Source organism: Furipterus horrens, unplaced genomic scaffold, assembly GCF_987537825.1.
Source record: "Furipterus horrens unplaced genomic scaffold, mFurHor1.1.pri manual_scaffold_2, whole genome shotgun sequence".
Taxonomy (NCBI): Eukaryota; Metazoa; Chordata; class Mammalia; order Chiroptera; family Furipteridae; genus Furipterus; species Furipterus horrens.
The window spans coordinates 111,867,470-111,891,657 of record NW_028327172.1 but is presented as its reverse complement, the minus strand read 5'-3'; the positions used below and the strand labels follow the sequence as shown (position 1 = coordinate 111,891,657).

Here is a 24,188-nt window from a genome sequence, read left to right as displayed (position 1 = left end):
ACAACCAACAACAGAAGCTAGGGAACCGAAACAAAGGCAAACTAAGTAGGCAACGAGAGTGGGAAAAGAATTATAGGTATGGGGAACATTATGAGGGGAGGTAGTGGGGAGGGGGAAGGGAGAAAGGGAGGGAGATGATGCAGGAATTAAGAAGCGTAGTAGGAGGGAGTGGAGTAGACAGGAAGCTGTTGAGAAGAATTATATGCACAACCAATGGGCATGGACTAAGCGGGGAGACAACTGGAGGGAGGGGGGTCACTGGGTGGAGGGGAACAAAGGGAAAAGAAATTGGGACAACTGTAACAGCATAATCAATAAAGCATATTAAAAAAATAAAGTTGTTTTTATTTTTAATCACGTATTCTGGGCCGTGTTCTCGACTCATTTGTTATTTAATAGTGGGTTCAAGAGAACAGTATTTATATTTGATTCTTAAATGAGGTATAAAGGCTTCTTGGGATCGGGTTTGAGTATTAACAAGAGACATTATCCTAAGCAATAATTATGGAATCAAGAAGTGGAAAAGTTTTAACCTTATTCAACTTTAGAGAAACCCCTGCTTCAACTATGTATTTCAAAACAAGGTAAAATAAAACAAGGAGAGAGCTTGAGCAGTCATTTTGACTGATCATTCGTTACTGCCAACAAGGCAACTCACTGAGAGGCAACAAGGACCTGCTGGTGGGATCCCTGCAGTCAACATTCACACCTTCCCCTCGTAACATTTTAAAAGCCACGTATTAAGGAATGCTCAGAGATTTAATAAGTGCCAGTACAGCACACTCACTTAAGATTTCTGGGCCTTTTTCCCTACTAGGAATTTAAGAGACAATAAAGTCAGATTTTGATAAAAATATAAACAAGCAGGTTATGATCTAATCTAAAAAAGCATTTATGTACAGTCTGAAGGTAATTACATTTTTCAGTGCTTAGGGCTTCAAAAAGTCAATCTTTTGCTCTATAGGACTTGAAGTTCTTTATGTTAAGTCACTAGTATTTTTCATCTAAATGAAAGTCCTCACTTTTATAATTTGTAAAATAAAGAAGTTTGGATAAATGATCTTCAGGGTCCCTTCAAGTCTTAAAATTTTATTATTCTCTGAAAGGCTACATTAATCATGATTTTTTCCTTAGAAATTAATAACTGAAAACAATAGTAATTTTAGTTTTAATTTCAAGGGCCCAGAATTACTTTTTATTAAAATAGATTCTAACAAATATATTCCTATTTATCTACTTCAATAATAACACTTACATAAAAATATGGCGAGAATGTTTTCCCCAATGAAATTGTGAATCAGAATATTAAAAAAAATCAACATTGGTATTAGGTACTTCCGAGAAATTTCCAAAACCACTCACCTGATAACCTGGTTACAGTGGGCGCACATCGGGGTACGCTTCCCGGCTGGAATGTGCTCGGCTCTTTGCACTAAAGTGTCCTGGTCACTCGGCTGGGGCTGCCCCACGGCTGAGCTGGCTGGTGGCATGGCTCCTGTGACTCTTCCAGTGGAAGGTGCTAGGAGTTAAAACACACACACACAAATAATCAGAATGAGAATAACTCAAATATAATCTCTTTCTAATAAATAATATTACTTTTAAAAATAACCTACTCACATTTAAGAAGGGGTTATGTACCAAACACTAGACTATGACTATAGAGATCAACAGAAAAGAAAATCAAGGATTACAATATCAAGAGTTATGACAGACGTATGCTAGCATGTTGTGGGTAAAGGAGAAATACTTCTGCTTCCAAGAGGAGATACAGTTGGGGGCATATTCACAACATCTCTAACCATTAATTAGATTGAACTTGAAATATATCATAGGCACATTAAAATTTTCAGTGGGTTGAAAATAATAACTCTTTATTGTTATCTATATTCTCTTTCTTCCTTTATTATCTAGGAAGACTGCAATCAGTCACCCAGTCATATAAGGGAGCTACAAAAGAATCACACTAGGACCTTCTCCTTCATCTGTGGTTATATTGGTTTCTGATAATTTTTTACCACAATAATTCTTAGTTTTGCCCCTTCATCTCCATTCCTACAACACTGTCCTGCTTTAGGTCCTCAACATCTCCCCCCCGGACTAGCTACCAAACTGTCTTATCCTCCACAAATTCATCCTCCCAAATGCCACTGCGATCTGGCCTGGTCACAGACCCATTTCTAGGATTTTCCTGTTCTTCGACCACAGAATGCAGTATATGCTTCTAATCTCTGCATCCAACGTCCACCAGTGGTCTCTGCCTGCTCCACTGCGTCGTCTTACCCAAATTTGCCTTTCAGTTTACAGTACAGAAATACCAAACAGCCTCACTGTTTCTTGTGAACGGGTCTTCCCTGTCATTTCACTATGCTTCCTCTTTATCTAGTAGCTACTGCTTACTATTTAAGATTTAGCCCAAAAGTCAACTGCTCCAAAAATCCTCCTTGAATTACCTCTTCCTGCTGCCCCTCCACATAATGCTAATTAAATGTTTCTCTTCCATGTTCCTATACTTTTCTGTGAATGATTTTTATTGCTTCTACTACACATATCTATATCTTTTCTACTCCGAGATAGTAAGCTCACTGAGGGTAGGAACTATGTCTTATTCATTACCCTTGTAATTAATACAGTGTCTGGAATAAATAAAGATGAATAAATAAACTGGAATCGATACATAAGTGAATGAATTCAACACTGTAAAAGATTGAAACCAACAGAAGGCCAGCTCCTTACCCCAAAGCAAATACAATGTAAGAAAAGAGAAAAAAAAAAAAAAAAAAACATTAAAAATGTTTAAAAGGAACAACTTTTAAGAAAAGCACACACAATACAAATTAACGAAGTGTGCAGTATATACACGTGTGTATATCAACAGAATCCATATTAAAGGTATGGTCAAAACTGGGTATGATTAATTAGGATAAGTGAGAGGACAAATCTCCCTCACCAGAATAAAGCCTGTTAGTTACAGATCCAGAAAGCAAGCATTTATAAGCACTTAGCACATCTACGGTGCTCCGCCTGGTACTTGAGCTGTGAAATGGCACTTCACAGGCCAGGGATCTCTACTACTGCCCAGGTTTCAAGAGAGTCAACCGGACTCGGAATATGTTTTCATTCTCTTAAACTCACACTCTCTTTTGTAGAAATATGAAAGAAAATTAGTTTAATATTCATGTTGTACACTCTTCCTTGTTACCTCATTTACTCTACTCACACAGCGCAACTGTTGCCTCTGGGGTCTTCAAGTCTACACCCAGGTCTGATTTCTCTTGGAGCTCCAGATAAGCATTTTCAATGCCAAATCTATTCTTGTGTTTATTATGTTCACGACATGCAAAATGTTTTTCACCTTCTTGCGCACATTGTCAGCTCTTCCTAAGAACTCCTATGGCTTAAATTTTCCCACTTACTCAGACATGGCCCTCTGCCTCCTTGACACTGAGTCCCAAGATGCTAACAACGGTTTCATTACAAATGTTGCCAAGTCTGTCCCTTCTTTCTAATCGGAACCCATCTCTATCCTTTGAGTCCTGGTTTGAATTCTCCAGTCTGGACCACAAGTCTCCTAAGCAGTCTCTCTGCTGCCAGTCTCTTCAACCTCTTCTGCTAGATTATTTTCCCAAATACACTAGTCTGCTCATATATTCTTTTTTTATAAAGTTTTCAGTCTCCCCACTGTGAACTATATATGCAGTTGGATAGTCTAGTCCCTCAGAAGGCTCACTCCAATCTTCTATACAATCTTGTCTTTTATGCTCATCTACCTCCCTGCCATCATCATCGTACTTGATTATACTCACCTAATGTTTAACTTGTGTTGGCACCACTCTCAAATCCTTACAACAGCCCTATGATTTAGGCATGCTTGGTACCACTTTTTTACTCTGAGGCAAAGGGTGGTTAAGAAACCTGCCCAAGGTCAAACACAAAGTAAAGGGCAGTCCTGGATCCAGGCAGTCTGGCTCCAGAGTGTGCTCTTAAACACCACGCTATAGTCTATTCACTGCCCCTTGAACATGCTATGTCATCCCCTGCTTCTGTGATCCTCAGCCAGCGAAATATCCCTTTCTCCTCTGCTACTCAGTTTTCCCACTCAGCAAGGCTCATGAAAGTTCCATTTCTGTCCCCATTATCCTGACCATTCCAGCTAGAAGTGTTCTCTTCCTCTCCTTAACATCTGTTAGCAACCCTGCCTGTGTAACTTATTTGCTATTTACCCACAGGCCCTGTAGTACCTTTTGCTTCCTAAGACAATGACAAACTATACCCACTATCAGAACACTGCTTTAAAAACAGAAAGCAAAAACATTGATATTTAACCAAGTAAATGAAGAAGGGAAGGTTCTAAATCACTTTCATTTTGCCATTCTAAAAAAGACTATAGAGGTACAGATTTTTTAAATGTGGACTGGGTTCGGGATTTCAAACAGTGGGAAAGTTACCAATTGAAAAATCTGAAAATCAGACCTCAAAGAGAGTCAAAGCCTTTCATCTACCATATGCCTTTATTTTATCACATTATCTATGCATAAGCCCTAAAGTACTGAGTCACTGAGACAGTTTTAGCAATAAAAGAGTGTAGTAATTCTGCATCGGTCATTGTAAAATGGGACATAATCCACCTGGCCCATGCCTCAAGGAGAAGGTACATGGGGGACTAACTTACTTAACATGAGAAGCCATTCTTAAACATGAAACATCTGATCATCTTAAGCACATATAAAAAGTCTTGAAGCTAACTGCTGTTCCTCTCTTGTGAAGAAAAGCCTTGCTTTCTGTCCCCGCCTCATTTTAACCACTTTGGATAAGACTGAAGTTCTCACACCTCCGTTTTGTTGCTGTGTTGCTAGCACACTGGCTGGCCCACACAAAGCTACACAAGCCTCTTAATTACCAGGCCCTGAACATTTCCAAGACCCAGTTATTTCCCGTATGAATCAAGTGATGTTTCTTTTCTTCAGATTGAATTTCTCACTATTCGGGTAGAGGAATGGGCAACTTTTAAGCCATCAAGTGCCAACCCCCAGCCTCTGCTTGCATGGTTTACTGGGGATAGGGAGGTATAAAACGGTGAGGTCTTGGGATTGGGAAAGCACCCCAAAATGAGCCCTGCATCCTTTAAAATTCTGTAGAGAACTGACTACCACACAGAGAAAACAGTCTTCCATGGATATTAGTGACTAAAACTACTTCAAATTTATTGAACCCATCCTAAAAATGACCTACTTTAAGGTAGAAAAAAATACATCTCCTTAGAAGTAGTAGCTTAAAGATGACAATTTACTTATTTGTTATAAGTTTTTTTCAAAGTCCTAGTAGAACCATTAAATAGGAACATGGAGTTAGCCCATTTCATAAGCTGGGAATCTAAGTCACAAAAAATTCAAGTGACTTATTCTAACTGAATAGAGAAAGAGTCAGTAACAGGTCACAGTGGGAACATCAGGAAGTTCTTGACTCAAGTTTTCCTTTTAAGTTTAATCTTGAGCTACTTCCATTAAATATGGCTTCTTTTGCGGCTAGTCTAGACTCTACTAGTATCATGTTTTAAAAAATAATAATTTTTTTCTTTTGTAGCAAATACAATTCAGCATACCAAAACTCATCAAGAAATTTAGAGCCACTGGCTACTTTCCAAACCAACAATGTTGGTGCAAATATCTTTTATTCATTTTACAATGGTTATTTATGAGTCTTCTAAGGTTTTAAATGACAAATTATACATTCATAATTATTCTATGCTTTTTTTTCCAGCACTGTAACAGTCAAACCTAAAATTACAAAGATTATCGCTAAATAAGTAAACATATATTAGTGGTAACACTCAGTGGCATAATAGAATACTTTCTTAGTATACCATCTGTAAGGTTGTCATATTAATCAGTAAAATTTAATACCCACAATATGTTGAGTTGTTAGTTTTAAAAATTTTTTGTCATATTAAAATAGCTCCGGAGACAGCCAACTGACCTGGAGTCTGCACGATCCTTCCCCATGTGGGAAGGCCACCCTCCCCTCCACACCCCCACTCTTATTAGGGTTTTCTGGACCCAAGGGTAGGTAGGACGACGACCATGTCCAGCTTGAAGCAGCTAGAGGAGCTTGAGACCTTCGCCCATTGTCCTTTACAAGATTACAAAGGGTCCTAATATTTGAGAAGGGGGGGGATAGTTAATTTTTACGAACCAGGGGTATGGACTTGGGGGGGATTGCTGGGGGAGGGGGGTGCTGGGTGGAGGGGAGCAAGGGGGAGAAAATTGGAACTGTTGTAACAATATAATCAATAAAAAACATTAAAAAAAAAACAAACAAACAAAAATAAATAAATAAATAAATAAATAAAATAAAATAGCTGACAATTCTAAGGAGCAATACTTTTTAAAACAGCACACAGACCTCTGATTTACTAAACATGGAGTTTACTTTACTACCAAGAAATACAAAAGTCATCTCAGTTGGACTGCTATTAATTGACAATGAAGAATTGTTTCAAATTGAACAATTGAACTGCATAATATTTATTAACTTAGAAAAACCCCTACTTCCTATTACTAGGTAACTTTATGATGTTATTTGGAAAGATAAAAGTGAAAATCTTTACTTTAGAAAGAGCTTAATTGCATTTTTACCCCAAGCAGATGTTTTAGGTTTGCATTATTTAGCAAATTACTTAACACAAGTTTTACACAATCTTATCCTGAGATTTATTTTTCTTTTCTAATCTCTGTAAGGCCCCAACCAAATGATTATCAAGTTTATCCAAATAACTTCCTCACTATTGGCCACATAAGTACAGTATTGGGGATTTGTTTACACAGTATGTAATATACAATACTGTGAAACTGTGTAATAATAAGGAATTATAAATTATCTAATTATTTACTATGTGTCTCGAAAATAACAGAGCTTATTAAAAGGCACTTGTTTATATAAGTAAGTAGTTTACAGAAAGAAAACAGATTAAGAGCAACAGAGCTCCTGGTAATACAAGGTGTGAATTCTCTGAAAACAGATGTTTTCTAACTGTATTAAAAATAAGGTGGATTATTTAAAATTTTTGCTTTCCATTCCTGTTCTTAAAAGGCTGCTAACTGTAAACCAATACACTTAAAGACTACGCTAGTGAAGATTATAGTGCACACATTAAACTCCTGGCTAGACTGTACTTGAATACACAAGAAATTCATAACTCTTTTGGTTCAAGTAAAATTACTCAACTATCAGCAAAGTATTCTTATTACTAATACATACTAAGTAAAAAATACTACATTATGTCAAATCTCACTTGAAAACTTAAGTCAGTTGGGGTTGGGGGGGTGGGATGGTGGTGATAGCCCACAAAACAACTTACATAACAACAGGTATTACTCGTGTCTTCTCAGGTGCATTACTCTAACTAGAGGTAGTGCTTCTGAACTGTTGAACATATCATTCAGTAGGAGAACAAGTTTGATGCAGGAAATGAACGGCTCACAACAATACAAAGAATGCATAACCTGAAGACTTCTTACCAGCTCCATAGTACATCCTGGTCCAAGTTACTGTCATCTCTTGGTTAGCTTATTGCAGTTATTGCTTCTAGATCTTGCTTCCGCCCTTGCCAACACAGAGGCCAGTAAAAACTACATCAGATTAGGCTGCTACTCTGCTCAAAACCCTCCTTAAGTCAGAACTAAAACCAAAGGTCCTATAGAGTCAGACTCCTCCTATCTCCCTGACCTGATCTGCCCCCCCCCCCCCCCGGCCCACTACAGATGAGCCACAGGCCCCCTTACTATTCCTCTAAATGGCAAGCACAATTCTGGTTCAGGGCTCTTGAACTTTCTTATCCCCTCCACCTGGACATCTGTCCCCCAGCTTTTGCGTGGCTTGTTTCCTCACTTCCTTCAGGTCTCTGCTCAAAGGCCATTTATCAATGTGGTTTTCTCTGACCATCCTATACAAACAGCAACCTTGTCTCCGGCAAAACCACCGTTCCCTATACTCTTTAACTGGTTTATCTTTCTCCAAGCACTCATCTCATATTGCTTTTTATTATCTCTCTCTTCATACCTTGGGACCAAGGACATTGTTTTTGTTTGTTACACAGCAGTCCTTGGCAGATTGCTTAATAAATCTTTGTTTAGAGAATGAATGACTCCAGCACCAAAACAGTTGTCGTCCCACTAAAAGGAACCAGACGTTTTAGACAAACTGCTGATTCTGGGATTGGGGCAAAAATGGACAAGCAATGTCTAGAATATCTTGTCAAATCAGAAAGCAAGGAAGCTTTCAAAGACTATTGCAACTGTATCAAATGGACAGCATTAATAAGAGTCACAGTTACAAAAGATGGAAACATTGCCAAAACCATGAGCTTACCATAATTCTGGATTTTTAAAAAAAAATTGCTTTGATCATCTTTAGATGATGCTAAAAGATCAATTCATTACTTTAAAAACCAACAGAATTTAATAAAGGGAAATAATCAAGCTTTAATAATTTACTGCCTCATAAATGATGTTTTACCTGTGTTCCACTTACCCCACTGCCTTTCTGAAGGATTTTTAAGCAAATTTGAGATTTGTCATTTAATACATACAATTTCAGTATGATCTGTAGAAGTGCTCTTTAAAAAAAGGAGTAAGACAAATAACATAAATATTTTCAGGACAGAGAGAGAGGCAGTTTGAGAAAAACAAGCAAGAGTGTGTCAGGGAAGCCAAAGGAGGAGAGCAGACAATTGGACAATCTGGGATCCAAAACTGCATCTGTCTGACTCCAAAGCCTATGTCCCCACACAACCATCCATCAAACACTTCCTATGTGCCTACTGTGAGTCAAGCTCTTGTCCAGTCACTGCCATGCCCCATGTGAACATGAAGAAAAATCTCCTTATTTGTAATCTAAACCAGGAAGTACAAACTTCTGGGCCAGTTTAGAAGGAGGGGATAGCAACAATTGAGATGATTAATTTCCCCCCTTCTCCCTGACAGTCTGTCTCCATGCTCCTGGTTCTATTTTGCTCATTTGTTTGTTTTGTTCATTAGGTTCCTGTATTAGGTGAGATTATATGCTATTTGTCTTTCTCTGCCTGACTTACTTCACTAAGCATAATACTCTCCAGTTCCACTCATGCTATCACAAGACAGAAGGGGACAGTAGGGGAAGGGTCTAGTCAAGGAACTACAGTATTCCCTCATTTATCGTGGGTATTACGTTCTAGACACCTCCCCCCCGCCCTCCGCGCAATAGGTGAAAATCCGCGAAGTAGGAACCTTACATTTATTTTAGTATTTATACATATCTTAAGGTTTTATAAACCCTTCCCACACACTTATAAACTGTTCCCAGTCCCTTATTAACCTTTCCCACTCCCTTATTACCTTTTCCACACTTTTATAAACACTACTTATGTTCTTAAACATATTCCACACTCTTAAACCTATGTAACTTTAACAACATACTATATCTCAAAATGCCACGATATAGTGAAAAATCCGCGATAAATAATTAAAATCCCGCGATACAGTGAGGCCGCGATAAGTGAACCGAGATATAGAGAGGGACTACTGTAGTGTAAATGACCCACAGACATGGACAATGGGGTGGGGACTGACTGTGGGGGAGGGGCGGGAGTGGGCGGGGCAGGGGAGAGCAACCGTGAAAAATGAGACAACTGTAATGGAACAATAAAAAAAGAAATTAAAAGAAAGAGAGATGATTAATTTCTCCTATTCTAATTTCCTACATGAGCCTGGTAGGATAGATTTAGGAATAATGTATGAAAGCATTATTTTTTATTTGCCCTGATGCGCCTAACAGCTTAGATGATTACTTTTAAACCTTCCTGTATTGTGTAAAAGATTAGTTTCATTTCCTACAGAGATGTTCCTTTCTTTCCCTAAACCTGACTGCCCATACTTTCAGTCATTATAACGAATGGCTGCAAAGTTCTTGAACTAAAACATAAGGCTTGAACTAGAATATAAGGCTACATTTCTCATGTTTTGAGAACATTTAAGAGGATTTATATAAACTGTTTCAGAAAGGGAAATATAATTATAGATCTAATACTTTTACTGAGGACAAATAGGCTTGAAGCCTTAAAATGCCGTGTCCATTTTGTTGTACAACTCTGTATTGGTATAAGTATTTCAACTAATACATTTGAATTAAGACACAGCAAGTGAAAAAGCTATGATAGTCAATATAGGGATAACCGTACTAGTTTTTAAAATCCTATAATATTTCATTGTTATTAAGTTTGGAAATAAGACTATCAAGAATCTAATGTTCCCCACCCCCCGCCAAAAGAAAAAAGACAAATATTTATAGCGCTGACAAGACAGAGGTCATATTGGAGGCTTTATGGCAGATAACAACTCTCAACTGCAAGGGGCATTCCTGTTATAAACTAAAGCTAATGTGGTCCTCATAGAAATAACTGGGCTATATCACAGTGACTCTCTGGCACTTGTGGGGAGATAAAGCATTATAATTCAACATCTCGGAGAATATATTCACAAAAGCATGGTAGAAATTTTACACATACTAAATTGGGTAGCAGTGATGGCAGCACACTCGCAGACTACTGTGTTCAGCAAGTGCTTTCTTCTCTGTCCCATTCCTAACCATCTCAAACAGATGGTGGCCAAGAGAAGCACAGAATCTGTGCATTTTGTCTGTCAAGCTCCTTATGTTGAACATACAAACAACAGTCTATTCTCCATAATCCAGGCATGAAATCATATCCAGTACAAATAGAAAAGGTTTCAAGTTAAGCCAAGATCTAGGATCAGAGGAAAGTACATTCTGGAGAGGTTTCTGTGAATTTTATTAAATGGAATCAAGGATATTTTTATTCAATGATTAAAAGCAAAACTGGACAGATTAAACTATTATCATTTCTCTAAGCAGTAGGGAATGCTGGTATGTATGCCATAAAGAATTGGAACAGGTGTACCCAAGGCTAAGTATCAAGTATTTCCGCAACTTCAGGAGGTTAGTTTCTTCCATTAGCAACCAGCCTTTCAACTTTAAGAACTCAGATTAAATTGGATCTAGAGTGTCTTAATTAAAGTGAGTGTGGGGACTTGGATGAGGTTCAGTTCTCTTCTTTTTTAATTTGTTGCATTACACACCATCAAAATTCAGGAAACACAGACTTGCCTTTTACTCCCTCCTAACTGAACTGACAAAGAAAACTTCCATTTGGTCAGAGTCACAAGTAAAAGAAACGGAGTCTGTACCTTGTAGATAAAGACAGGAGATCATAAAATATCTGGTTTTACCACAGTTCATTTAAAAATCAAGAAATTACTTATCACTTATATGTAGTATTTTCTAAATTATCTCAATATCACTGTTACAATTTCAAACTTTTTAACAGAAAGACAAATCCGTGTTCTAAGTGGAAATGGTCAATGTGCTTTAGATGACAAAGAAGCAGGGAGGGAGGTGGAGGGTATGAAAAAAAAAAAAACGAAACAGAAAAAATTCAGATAAAATATTTTAAAAACCAAATCTGAGGCACGATTCATGACCTGAGGAATACTAAAGAGAATCACTGGTGAACCCATACAGACTCTATAATCTAAGAAGTTACTTAGCACATTAAATTTGTAGAATTTTGCTCATATTCCTATGAGAAATGTGTAAAAACATATATTAAAATTATTTATACTCAAATTATATCTGGAGTTCTCATATATCTTATTTCCAAAGTAATATGAAACTCAGATGGGCTTTGCTTTTACTATTTTCCCACCAATTTTCATCTATATAAGTGAGAATGCAGACTAATCTCAGAAATAAAGGAGAAAAGTACCTTAGGCTTGAATTACTCATAAAAATAGAATTCTCCTAATGTAAGCAAAAGCCCCCCAAAAAACAAACAACCAAAAAACTGAAGCATAAAAGGAAAAAATATTTAAGGTAATCTCCCCATCTCAAGCATTATCAGTAACTATAAAATTTTAAACCTGGGGTAGTGTTTATATTTCTATTAACACTACTAATTCTCTGAGATATCTCTCTTAATTGAAGTCATTAGGTCCCTGAAATAAATGAAACTTTATTATCATCCAAAGTTATGTTTGAATTTCACATCTCTTATTTCTTAAGTATACTTTATTGATTATGCCATTACAGTTGTCCCAATTTTCCCCCTTGACCCCCTCCACCTGGTACCCACTTCCCTCCAGCAATCCCCCACCCTAGTTCATGTCCATGGGTCCTGCATGTATGTTCTTTGGCTTCTCCATTTACTTTACTATTCTTAATGCTCCCCCTGTCAATTTTGTACCTACCAGTTATGCTTCTTAATCCCTGCACCTTTTCTCCTATTCTCCCTCTTCCACCTCCCTGCTGATAAAACCTCCATATGATCTCCATATCTATGATTCTGTTCCTGTTCTAGTTGTTTGATTAGTTTGCTTCTGAGATTCAGTTGTTGATAGTTGTGTTTGTTGTCATTTCACTGTTCATAGTTTTGATCTTCTTTTTCTTAAATAAGTCCCTTTAACATTTCATATAATAAGGGCTTGGTGACAATGAACTCCTTTAGTTTTACCTTGTCTGAAGCACTTTATCTTCCCCTCCATTCTAAATGATAGCTTTACTGGATAGAGTAATCTTGGTTGCAGGTCCTTGCTTTTCATCACTTTGAAAACCTCTTGCCAGTCCCTTCTTGCCTGTAAAGTTTTTTTTGAGAAATCAGCTGATAGTCTTATTGGAACTCCTTTGTAGGTAACACTCTGCTTTTCTCTTGCTGCTTTGAAGATTCTCTCTTTATCTTTAACCTTTGGCATTTTAATTATGATGTGTCTTAGTGTGGTCCTCTTTGGGTCCAACTTGTTTAGGGCTGTGTATTTCCTGGACTTGTAAGTCTACTTCTTTTGCCAAATTAGGGAAGTTTTCTTTCATTATTTTTACAAATAAGTTTTCAATTTCTTGCTCTTCCTCTTCTCTTTCTGGCATTCCTATGATTCAGCTGTTGGCCCTTTTAAAAATTATTGTTTCTTCATTCTATTCTAGTTGTTTCTTTCTTTCTTATGTACCAAATCGTTGATCTGAACCCTGGCTACCTTCCTCTCACTGTTGGTTCCCTCTGGATTTTTCATTATTTCATGTACTATAGCCTTCATTCCCTTCCTTATGCTTTTGCCATACTCAGTGAGTTCTCTGAGCATCCTTATCACAAGCGTTTTGAACTCCACATCTGATAGGGTGGTTATCTCTGTTTTGTTTTGTTCTTTTTCTGGGGTTTTGTTCTGTTCTTTCATTTGGGCCATGTTTCCTTGTCTCCTTAATTTGGCTGTCTCCCTGTGTTTGTTTCTGTGTATTAGGTAGAACTGCTTTGACTCGCTGTCTTAAGCACCAGTTAAGCTGCATGGGGCAGAGCCTTAGGTATTCACCAGGGCAGGGCAACCCGCTTCACTGCTTTGTGGCTGTGTATGTGGGGGAAGGGTCGGTGAATGGACAGTGTTACCGCCTGGCTGGTGGAGGCTTGCTCTGCACTCACTCCATTTAGAGTCAATACACTCACTTCCCATATGTGACTGGCGCCCCTCTAGTTGTTGCCCTGGTGGTGGTTCCCAGAGTGGATACCTTCTAGGGCTGTGTGGGCCCTTTAAATGGACTCTCCCGAGAGACAGGCAATTCTTTCCGCCACCACAACTCCTGCTGGTTTTTACAGCCACAATTTATAAGGCTTTATCTTTCTGCTGCTGGAACGAGGGGGTGTGCTGTCTAGCTTGGGGCTGGGATCACGTGCTCACCAGGTGTCCCTCTCAATTGTCATTCACCACATGTGAGTGTGGGGCCACCCATTCCTCTGGCTGCGGCCGCCTCGCTGCCACCTCATTGCATCCTCTCCATCCCAGCTCCCCGTCTCCACCCTCCTACCCCTCTGTATGAATATGGCTTCTTTAAATACTTCAGTTGTCAAGCTTCCATACAGTTCAATTTTCTGGTAGTTCTGGGTGTTTTGCTTTGAGGTTAGTTGTGATCCTTCTTATAGTTGTACAAGGAAGTGAAGCATGTCTACCTATGCCTACATCTTGACCAAGTCCTGAATTTCATATGTTTTAAAAGTAGAGAACATTGTTGAGCTATTTTACACTGGAGGAAGCAATATACGAGGTCTGTGTGGGAAAAGTCCAACCATTGTTAATATAATGAGAATGGTTTGCGTGACATGGATATAATCTGTCAGCCAAGGAGAGTGGACTGGAATGTGCATGTGTGAACAATGACAACTTCACTGTACTAGTCAGTGGGGGCAGTAGATGCCACTGAGTGAGCATGTGTACTGTGTGGCCGTCACATTCAAAATCACTGAGCAAGTAGAGCAATGAATCTGCACCAAATTTTGCATTAAGCTTGAACATTCCTCCATGGAAACTATTCAAATGACTCAGAAGGCTTTCAGTGACCATGCAATAAGTACAGCACAAATAAAAGTGTGGCACAAACATTTCAAAGATGGTTGATAATCTTTTGAAAGTGACCCACATTCTGGAACGCTTACAACTAACGGACCACCTGAGAATGTTGAACTTGTATCGGTGACTGACAGCGTGAGAACTAGAAGCTGATCTGAGGATTCCAAAATCTACTATGTCCAAGATTTTGATGCAGGATCTTGGCATGAAACATTCATGGTGAAATTCATTCCACAGCTTCTGCTACCAGAGCAGAAGGAGCATCATGCTGCAGTCACTGATGACTTGATTCAAACTGCCACCACTAAGCTAGATTTCCTCAAGGAAGTCATAACCAGAGATGAATTGTGGCTATGGTCCAGAAGTGAAGACCCAGTCATCCCAATGGAAGTTGCCTGGTTCTCCACACCCAAAGAAGGCACAACAAAGTTGCAGCAAGATCAAGACCATGCTAACTGTGTTTTTTGATTGGGAAGGTGTTGTCCACCATGAGTGTGCCCCTTCAGACCAAATAATTAGTAAGGAGCACTACCTCAATGTTCTTTGTTGGTTGAGAGATGCAATACAACAAAAACAGCCTTCGCTATGGGCAACTGGTGATTGGCAGCTTTGTCACAATGCACCAGCTCATGCATAATGTTTTATGCAGAGTGTTTTGGCAAAACATCAAGTCTCCCAGGTGACTCAGCCCCCTACAGTCCCGATTTAGTCCCCTACAACTTCTGGCTTTTCCCAAAGCTGAAATCAGCTTTGAAATAGAAGAGATTTCAGATCGTCAATGAGGTTCAGGAAAATATGATGAGGTAGCTAACGGTGATTCAACAAAGGATTTTGCTGATTGTTTTGAACAGTGGAAGAGATGCTGGGAAAACTGCGTAAGGTGCCAAGGTGACTACTTTGAAGGGGACTGAGGCATCATTGTATGTACAATGTTCCTTGTATCCTGTAACTTCTTCAATAAATGCCTCTATTTTTTATATTACATGGATGGATACTTTCTGGACAGACCTTCGTATAGATCATGAAGACTAATATTAAGTTATCTTTGGCTCCTTGTTCTTCTAATTTCTAGCTTTGTGAACTTAGAAATGTCATTATTCTGGTCTTAGTTTCCTCAACTGTCAAACAGCAATAATAACAACTATCTTCAAGTGTGAGAGGGTTGAATGAGGAGGTATGAGTAAAGGTATTACTTCCAGTTCCTTGAATGTGTAAGATATTTTCATTAAATGTGAATTATTGTTCACTCTCTTATCTGGTTAAAAAAAAATAAAGTGTCCACTCATTCAGCAACTACGTAGAGAATGCATACATATGAGTGGTACAGGGGAGAATAAGATTCCTGCCCTGAAAGGATGTAAGTTTTCACAGGTGATGTTATAGGCGGAGAAGCGACAAAATGCCTTACCACTCAGTGCTGTCAAGTGTGCTCATGACCCCAATAAAGTTTGCAACTATTGTGCAGAATTATCAAGCCTAATTTTTCTCATTCCTATGACTTAAATCTAGGGTTGGCAATTATTCTTCTGTAAATGGCCAGAGAATAAATATTTTAGATTTTGGGGGCCATATAGTTTATGTTGAAACTACTTAGCTCCGCGGTTGTAGCACAAAGGAGCCACAGACAACATGCAAACAAATGAGCATGGCTGTGTTCCAATAAAACTTTATTTACAAAAACAGGTGGTGGCCCAGATGTGGCCAAGGGCCAGTTTGCCAATCTCTAGTTTAAACCATATGCATCAATTAATAGAAAGTATTAATTCTTTATTAAAAGCATATATGAATAAGTCCAGGTACTTCCCCCTATTAAAATATTTTATATTTTAATCTCAGGTTGAAAGGAAAATGGGGAGAAAGAAGAGCTTTTACAATGATGTACTTGTATCAGCAGTGGAAAGCCTCCAACATGGAGATAAATTTCTATAAGAAGACATTTAGAAGAAAAGAAAGAAGGCAGTTAATGGTTTTTCCATTTTTTTTCTCCCGAGCATCATGATTCTAAACAAACATCTACTTATTCTATAAAGAGACCGAGCATATGTACAGGCTTCACACCAAGGTTCTGACAACGGACAGCTCCAGTCAGGACTTTACGGCCGGTGGACCGTTTAGGTTAATGATGTCAAAAAGCAGGGGAGCAGATGGCAATAAAACATTAGAAGAGATGGAAACATAAGCAACTGGTAGAATTTAACTTATTCATATAAAAATTTAAAAATTGAACCAATAAATCTATCCATCTTAGCTAAGCAAATCTAGTTATCTCGGTTTATTACTGTAGCGTAAAGCCTACAATGAAATGTGGGATGGTTGGAGAAACAGTAATTTCCTTTCTCACCTCTATCTCCTTTAGACTTCAAATAAAAGATAGAATTTATATCCACTTATAACTCAGATACACATCATTCAGTTTTTGATCTAATCAGATCTCACAAATATATGAGTCTTCCTTGGGGAAAAACAAAAACAAAAAACAAAACAACAACAACAAAAAAAAAATCAGACCTCTCCAAAGCTCTGTCCATAATGACTAAATAAACTTTTCTTTATTGCTAAAATGTAGCAAACAGCAAAGGCAGGGTATGATAAAGGGTCATATTAACTAGAATCTTAGCTAAATTTTAAAAAGGGAGTTTAGATGCAAAGAAATGTTACCTGAAACATTTTAATAGTTGTTAGTCACTAGTTTGTCTTCCTATGCAAGGGAAGAATCCTTTCTACATTATCTCTAAGAGGTTTCGTCCTCCTTAAATATCATATTCACTGATATTATCTTGTTATACAGGAAAAATACCTATTTAGTCAAAATAACTGGGTTCAAATCACTATATGACTCTGGACAATTCTTTTGACTCTCTTAGACTCTATTAGCTCATTGGTAAAATGATGTCCATTTAAAATTTTCATGATATTACCTTATTGTATCCTCTCAATAAAAAGATACTCTTCAACACTGAAAGAATTATTTTAAAAAACTATTACTATCTACCATTTTGCTGTTTAATGAAACCGGTTGCTCCCTTCAAGGCTACCCATTATGTATCTAATTTTTAAATGCCAGAATAAGGATGATAAGTACGCGACAGAAAAAAAGCTAAAATTAACTATTAATTTTGAAAAGTAATTTTGTGTCTTTTGCCACTTCTGATTTCACCAAAAGAAATTTACTATGTCCCCCCCAAACCAGAAAATGATCCCAATTTTTCTGTTTACAGATTACTTGTACTGTGCTTCTTCAGAACACAATTTATATTTTAAAAAAGAATCCCAATTTTTACAAGTCTCATTATCAGTTATGTGCTCTTGCCTTTACTACATATATTAAAACTGTTGAACAAACGAAAAAGTGATTTGTTAATAAAAAGTTATATACATCTTACATGATACATATAAAGGAAATATTACCCTAAGTAGAATACACAGAAATTACTATTTGTTCAATATGGAGTATCAGAGATTAAGAAAGTCTACTACTAAATGTTAAAGTATTAGTAGTGTAGTAAGTATGGAACCATAATATCAACTAAATGCCCTTACTTTCCTCACTGGAATGTTTGCCTCCATAGACACATTTAACAATAAAAGAAAAAAAAAATCCACTAATTTCTTGCCAATATCAGAGGATACAAATAAACAGGGAGTTGTGTGTACAGACAATTAAAGACAACATGAAGGTAGCATTAATAACATACTATAAGAACAGCTAATTAAAACAGCAAAAAAAAAAAAAAGATTTCAGCATAGCTAGGCAACACTATAACACTACTGTGAAAGAAAACATAACAAAGCTTTTTTATTTTCAATGGCTCTAAGACATAGCCGTATTTCTCTATAGAAAACTATGATTACAGCATTAGCCAATATTGTATAGTTCAATGATTTTCTGAGTAAGAATTCATAGATTATTTACTTAACACTTATAAAAGTAATACATTTAAATCATTACAAATGCTCTTAAAGTCAACATATTTTAAAAGTGGAAAAGAAGAAAAAAGACCTATAATCAATAAAAAATATTTTAAAATCTACCTACAGATTTAAAGCTTTCTACATTACATACAAATAACAACATAAGTATTTAACCTTTGACTATCAGGGTTCTACGGAATTTCTTTTTTTGTCTTAGAAGAATCCCCTTTTCTATCTCATAAAGTTTATTTCCATGACAACATGTAGTTCTAGTGTTTCGTGCAAAGGCAAACTGCACAATGAGGATTATACCAAAGCTACCAATCTCATATTTGCAGGTATAAAGAATTGAAAGAGTCAGTATTTAGAAAATGCTATTTTAGGGGAAATAAATGCACTCGCCCCAAGGAAGTGCTACAAAAATCAACTAGTTATGTTATAAAAGTAAACTTTCACTTATTTTTCAAGTACAAGATGTAATCCACTCAGATTTATATTTTGTAACTAGACACATTACATTAAAAAAAAAAAAACTAAGGATATATTCAACAAGTCTTCTCTGCCATAATCTGACCTAAAAGGAAGTACAGTTTTTCCACACTTAATACATTCTCTGCCAATGTTTTAACCGAGGATAAATAACACTCTACAGAATAAGGCTCCGTGGAAGAGCAGCGGTTAGAATTTAAATCCAGTCAGGTTACAGTGTAAGCACTTGGCACTCTCTTGCCCTAGGAATCCCTTCCACTGCCACTGTCATTGTCATTGCCTAGTGCAATAATCGTCATCCTGTTTACACTGATTACCTCAACAACCTCTTAAGGAGTCTATGACTCCAATCTTTAATTTTTTACACTGTGATTATAATGACCTTTAAAACACATTAACACTATAATCGTCTCTGCACAATGCAAATCTGATTGTGTCACTTTCCTTCCTTTCAAAAGCTCTTTCTAACGAGGCCCCCAATCAATAAGCCATCCGGCATGCCTTCTGGCCACACTATACAGCACTCAACATACTGAACTACGTGCCCTCTCTAAGCAGCCACGTTCTTTGTGAGCTCTGGCATATGTTGTTCCCTCTCCAAGCTGGCCTTTTCCTAAAAATATTCAAGGGTTTTGACTACATGTAATTTTATTTAGGCACAGACATTAGCATTTTATTCCTGCATAAAATGACTCCATCATAAACAAGCACATACTCTACCTCAAGACTGTACCACTGGAACTTCACTGGTCCTTTGATTGATCCAGACCTCCATGCCTTCTGACCTGGACCTTGTAATCTGACTTAACACTTCATGTTGGGTTTGCGCATTTCTGTTATTTACTGGTGCTTTGCATCCAGGTTAATTTGTCCACAGTGACAAAATGGGTGAACATTCCTGTATTTCCTCTGCACAGCACTGCTTGGTTCCTTATATGCCATAAATTCTCACATTTTTTGAGGGGAAAAAAATTCTGTAATAGGGCTTCAGGTCTATCAGTTTGTTAATTGCTGGAAATTAATATAGTTTTAGTTATAGTATTCCTTATTTTCACAACTTTTAAGTCTCACAGGAGCTCCCTGCTTCAAGGAGAGTGAACCCCCCTCCAGCAACATGTATAGTTTTTAATGGCAGCCTTTGGCAGACAGCACATTCATCTTCGTTCAGTGACTGCTGTGGCAATTTCCAGTCTGGTAGGAGGAAAGGACAATGCTTCTGAATCCCTCAAATTATGTGAAGATGTAAAAAATAAGACAAACTGACCTATCCACCCACTCATTTATTCCCTCACTGACATTTACTTAGAGCCTTTAATCTTAACCAGATATTGTTTAGATGCTGTAAAACAAAGATTAGTAAGACCTGATCCCTGTCCTTAAGGGGACCTATAAACAGCAGTGAAAGACACATGTGTAACAGTTTAAACGATCATGATGAATACTGTAATAAGGCCATCATCAAAATTTTGTAGGAATGTAGAGAAAGGATAGGCAACTACTTATAGGGCTCAAGAAAGGTTCACAAAGGAGATGACATCTGGTTTTAAAGAGTGAATAGAAATTTTCCAGGGGCAGAAGGGTGTAAAAGCATTTCAAATAAAAGAAGTCGCTTGTACAAAACACAGAAGTGTGTGCCCAGGGGATGGTATAAACTGATGAACTTTAGTGTGACTGGACTAGAGGGAACATGAGGAACGATATTACAAAATGAGGCTGGAGAAGGTTGGCATGAGGTTGTAAAGGGACCATAAGCCCTGTTAAGAGGCCAAACATTAAATGTGTGGGCAGCAGAGAGCCCAAAACATTTTCAAGCAGGAAAGTCACTTGAGAACTGTATTGCTGGATGGTAACAGTGTAAGTTATTAATATCATCCATAAAAACAACAAAGGGGTGAAGCCTTCTTTGAGTATCCTCTATATATCAAGCACTTCATTGTATCATTTGAGCCTCACAAGAATGCTCTAAGGGACTTTTTTTTTTTTTGATCCTTGTTTTAACAGATAAACAAATTGAAGGCTCAAAATGCTCCACTGGGGGAACACCTCGGGCCTTCTGAAATTCAACTCCATAGGGTGGGCATTCCTGTATTTCAGGACCACTACCCACTAGGAAACTGGGCTCAGCAAGCAATAGGCCTGATCTAGCAAAGCACTTCTCATGTTCTAATGAATGAGTGGTCCTCATTTTGTATATCATTAAAATTAGAAAACTGATGTGCTTCCAAAATATAATCGCTCTTTATGACTCTAATACTGTATTTGTGGAAAATCATCTGACTACATTTGGTAAGAGGGTAATATTTTATATGCATACTTGCATCGAATGAACTAATCTGGTATCCATAATCGAAATAGAATCTAGGAAAAACATTACATAGCAAATTAGGTCACCTACATAAACACAGGAATGTTACTTTTAAACTTATACCACCAAATTTAAAAAGGTTCTGAAAATATCTATCTAACCACTTATTAATTATATACATTGTAAATGTTTCAAACATTCCAAAATCTATTAGACATACAAATAGAGTGAATTAAAACATAACTTTGAAAAGTACAAGACCCCAATTCTGAAAAATGACAAGAAGAATCTCACCTATTTTTCTAGATCAAGCCAACGTTTTAAAATGGACTATTGCATCTGAATTATGGAAGCCTAAACCAAAGATACAGGGTGAGTAGGAAGTAGTTTTTGCTAGTTTACATAAAATTCATGCCTGGATTCTTACTTCTCTTGTATCTTAATACTTTCATGCAGACTGTGAACTTTTGAACATTTTGCAACCTAAAACATTTAGCTGTTTGGCAGTCACTGGCAAGCCTGCATATGTGTGGTGGTGTATGCTCAACAATATGTCTGAGAAAAAGAAGATGACCAATCTAAACAATAATGCTGTTACATACACACCTAGTTACTATTTACTACTGTGCTCCTGTGAGACCGCTCTCTGGGTAACACATGCTGCACAAATGAATGATTGGAGATTTAAAGTCAGAACTTCAGTGGAGGTAACAGAAACCCATGACAGGTTCAGAATACACTAGGAGGTTATAAAATTTCAATTAGCCCTTTCAGTGCAGTCTTTTTCTTCTACCTATCAGTTCACAACCATATTAGACATCCCAACAGACAAAAGTATGACTAAAACACTATTTAAATAAATGACTTTCAAACTTTTAACCATAAAATACAATATGAAATATACTTTACCTCTGACCCAAATATGTTTGTATGTGTATATACAAATGCACTTATATAAACATATATTAACTAAAACCACATTTTTATAACATATTTCCCTGAACATATTAAAAGATTCTTATATTTTCTATTCTATTTTTTAATGAAAATACAAACTGTGGTCCATTAAACTGTTTTCAGGATCAACTAAGTGGGTCACAGATTGCAGTTTAGTGACTTTGATCCCACTTTTCCCACCCAATTGTAGGAATTATTTTTAAATGACACCACTGGTAACGGTCACTCTTTGGTGATGGGGGGATAGGAGAATAAAAAATTGTTGTCCTTTTTTCCCACCCACACTAGTGCACAGCTGTGAATCATGAAGAGAAAGAAGCCTGAAGTTCACAGATGAAAGAAGTAATGGCACCTGCCTTGGTGCTCTGCCTAAGTCCACATTGGCCCAGCAGCTGACCTTTCTAGCTCTTGCACCCGTTTGGTTGACATTGCAGTTTTCACAGGTGAACTGTGAAGAACATAAGAACCCATAACGAGGCACCCGTCATCTTCTAAATCAAAAGAAATTTTAATTTGTATTAGGAAACTCTTGAAACTGTTTATAAGACTAAGAACAGATTCTGAGGTGTTTTTTCTTTTCCTTTTCAAATATGAGATACTGTTAGAGTAAAATAAAAGAATTGAGGATCTGGGAATTTTATTTATTACACAATTTTTATAAAATATTGTAAAATAAGTAACTTTGATATATAATATCTCATTGAGTGTTAGTGTGTAGCACCTAGAGCCAGATACAACTGCAAATACTTTCTGATTTGAGCTAATCAACATCATGATGTAATTCAATGATTTCACAATGGCAAAACATTTTCAATTTTTATAGTATTAATGCTATAATGTTATATAATGTCTAATGTTTTATACTCATGGTGTTTTCAAATTAAATTCACTTATACGTTTTGTAAAAAGTATATTTTAAGTACTGAACATGTATGTGAATCATGATTGTAACTGCATTCTTTAGCTGTCTTGATTATTCAGGTGAAGGATTCTGTCGCCCTCTTGTGGTTATTTTGCTGCAGTGTATTCTCTAGGAGTTGCACATCAAGTGAAATTTTTCCTTTTCACTTTAATAGGCAAAGTGCTATTTTGACCATAGTTTCCAAAAGCAGTACATATATTCTCTACCATCCACAACACACAGACTTTGTTCCCTATTTCATTTCTACCTCAAAAATTTAGTCTTTCCCTTGCTTTTTAGAAAATATTCTCATTCCCTTCTAATCACCTTACCAAAAAAAATTTTTCTGAATTATTTTCTGTATTTCAAAAGTTAATGATATTAGTCTAGATATTTTAAGTTCCCAAAAGAATAAAATTTTCTTTTTTTAAAAACAGTCTAGATCATATCTAATTGGGAGCAGCAGGAGAAGAGCCTGTAGAGATAGCTGGGGCCAGAGCTAAACCAGAGTTTTAGAAAAATCATTGCTGAAGTATGGAGGACAGACTGATGTGTGGAGGAGACAGGGAAATGAGTTACAAGTTGTTTGCAATGACAAGGCAATGGAGAGAAGAAAAAGAAACCTGAGAAACACTAAGATGTGGAATCATTAGGTACTAATTACAGTGAGGACAGGGGGGTTGGGGTCTGAAGCTGGCATTGCGGCTGTGGTGACTGGGTGGATGTACCTTTCCTAGAGACAGGCAGCGACATTTTCAGACATGCTGCATTTGAGGTGCCATCAGGAAACAGCAAGTAGGTCAACAGAGTTGGAGGATGTGAAGTTCAGGAGAGAGGACTGTATAAATGATCAGCAGCTACATACAAAAAGAAATCTGGATGAGAGATAATCTGGCGGAAGGTGTGTGTGTGTGTATGTGTATGTGTGCGTGTGTGTGTGTAGAACTGCAAACTGAGTGTGGGATTGGCAACATTTAAGTAGAGTCCCATCTTCCTGTTAAAACAGACACTTTAGTCCTATAACTATAAACTTTGTTCACACTGGGAGGAACAGATCATTTAGTCTCCCTACATTCTGCAGATCAGAAAACTGAGGATCAGAGGTTTTTAAGTGACTTTATCTAAAGCTATTCATCTGTAGAAGTGAATGAAAACTCAGGTTTCCAGACCCTAAGTTGTTCCGTCCTAACAC

The 24,188-nt window shown here is 37.2% G+C and overlaps 1 protein-coding gene across 7 annotated transcripts in view; it reads right to left on the bottom strand.

Moving 5' to 3' along the window:
- The window catches only part of PDLIM5 (PDZ and LIM domain 5), a 214,953-nt gene that overhangs the window by 18,977 nt on the left and 171,788 nt on the right, over positions 1-24,188 (bottom strand). For all 7 annotated transcript variants that reach the window (XM_090266317.1, XM_090266309.1, XM_090266308.1 and 4 more), the window contains one exon: positions 1,363-1,519. In XM_090266317.1, the coding sequence (XP_090122443.1) occupies positions 1,363-1,519 (157 nt within the window). The remainder of the gene's footprint in view (positions 1-1,362; positions 1,520-24,188) is intronic.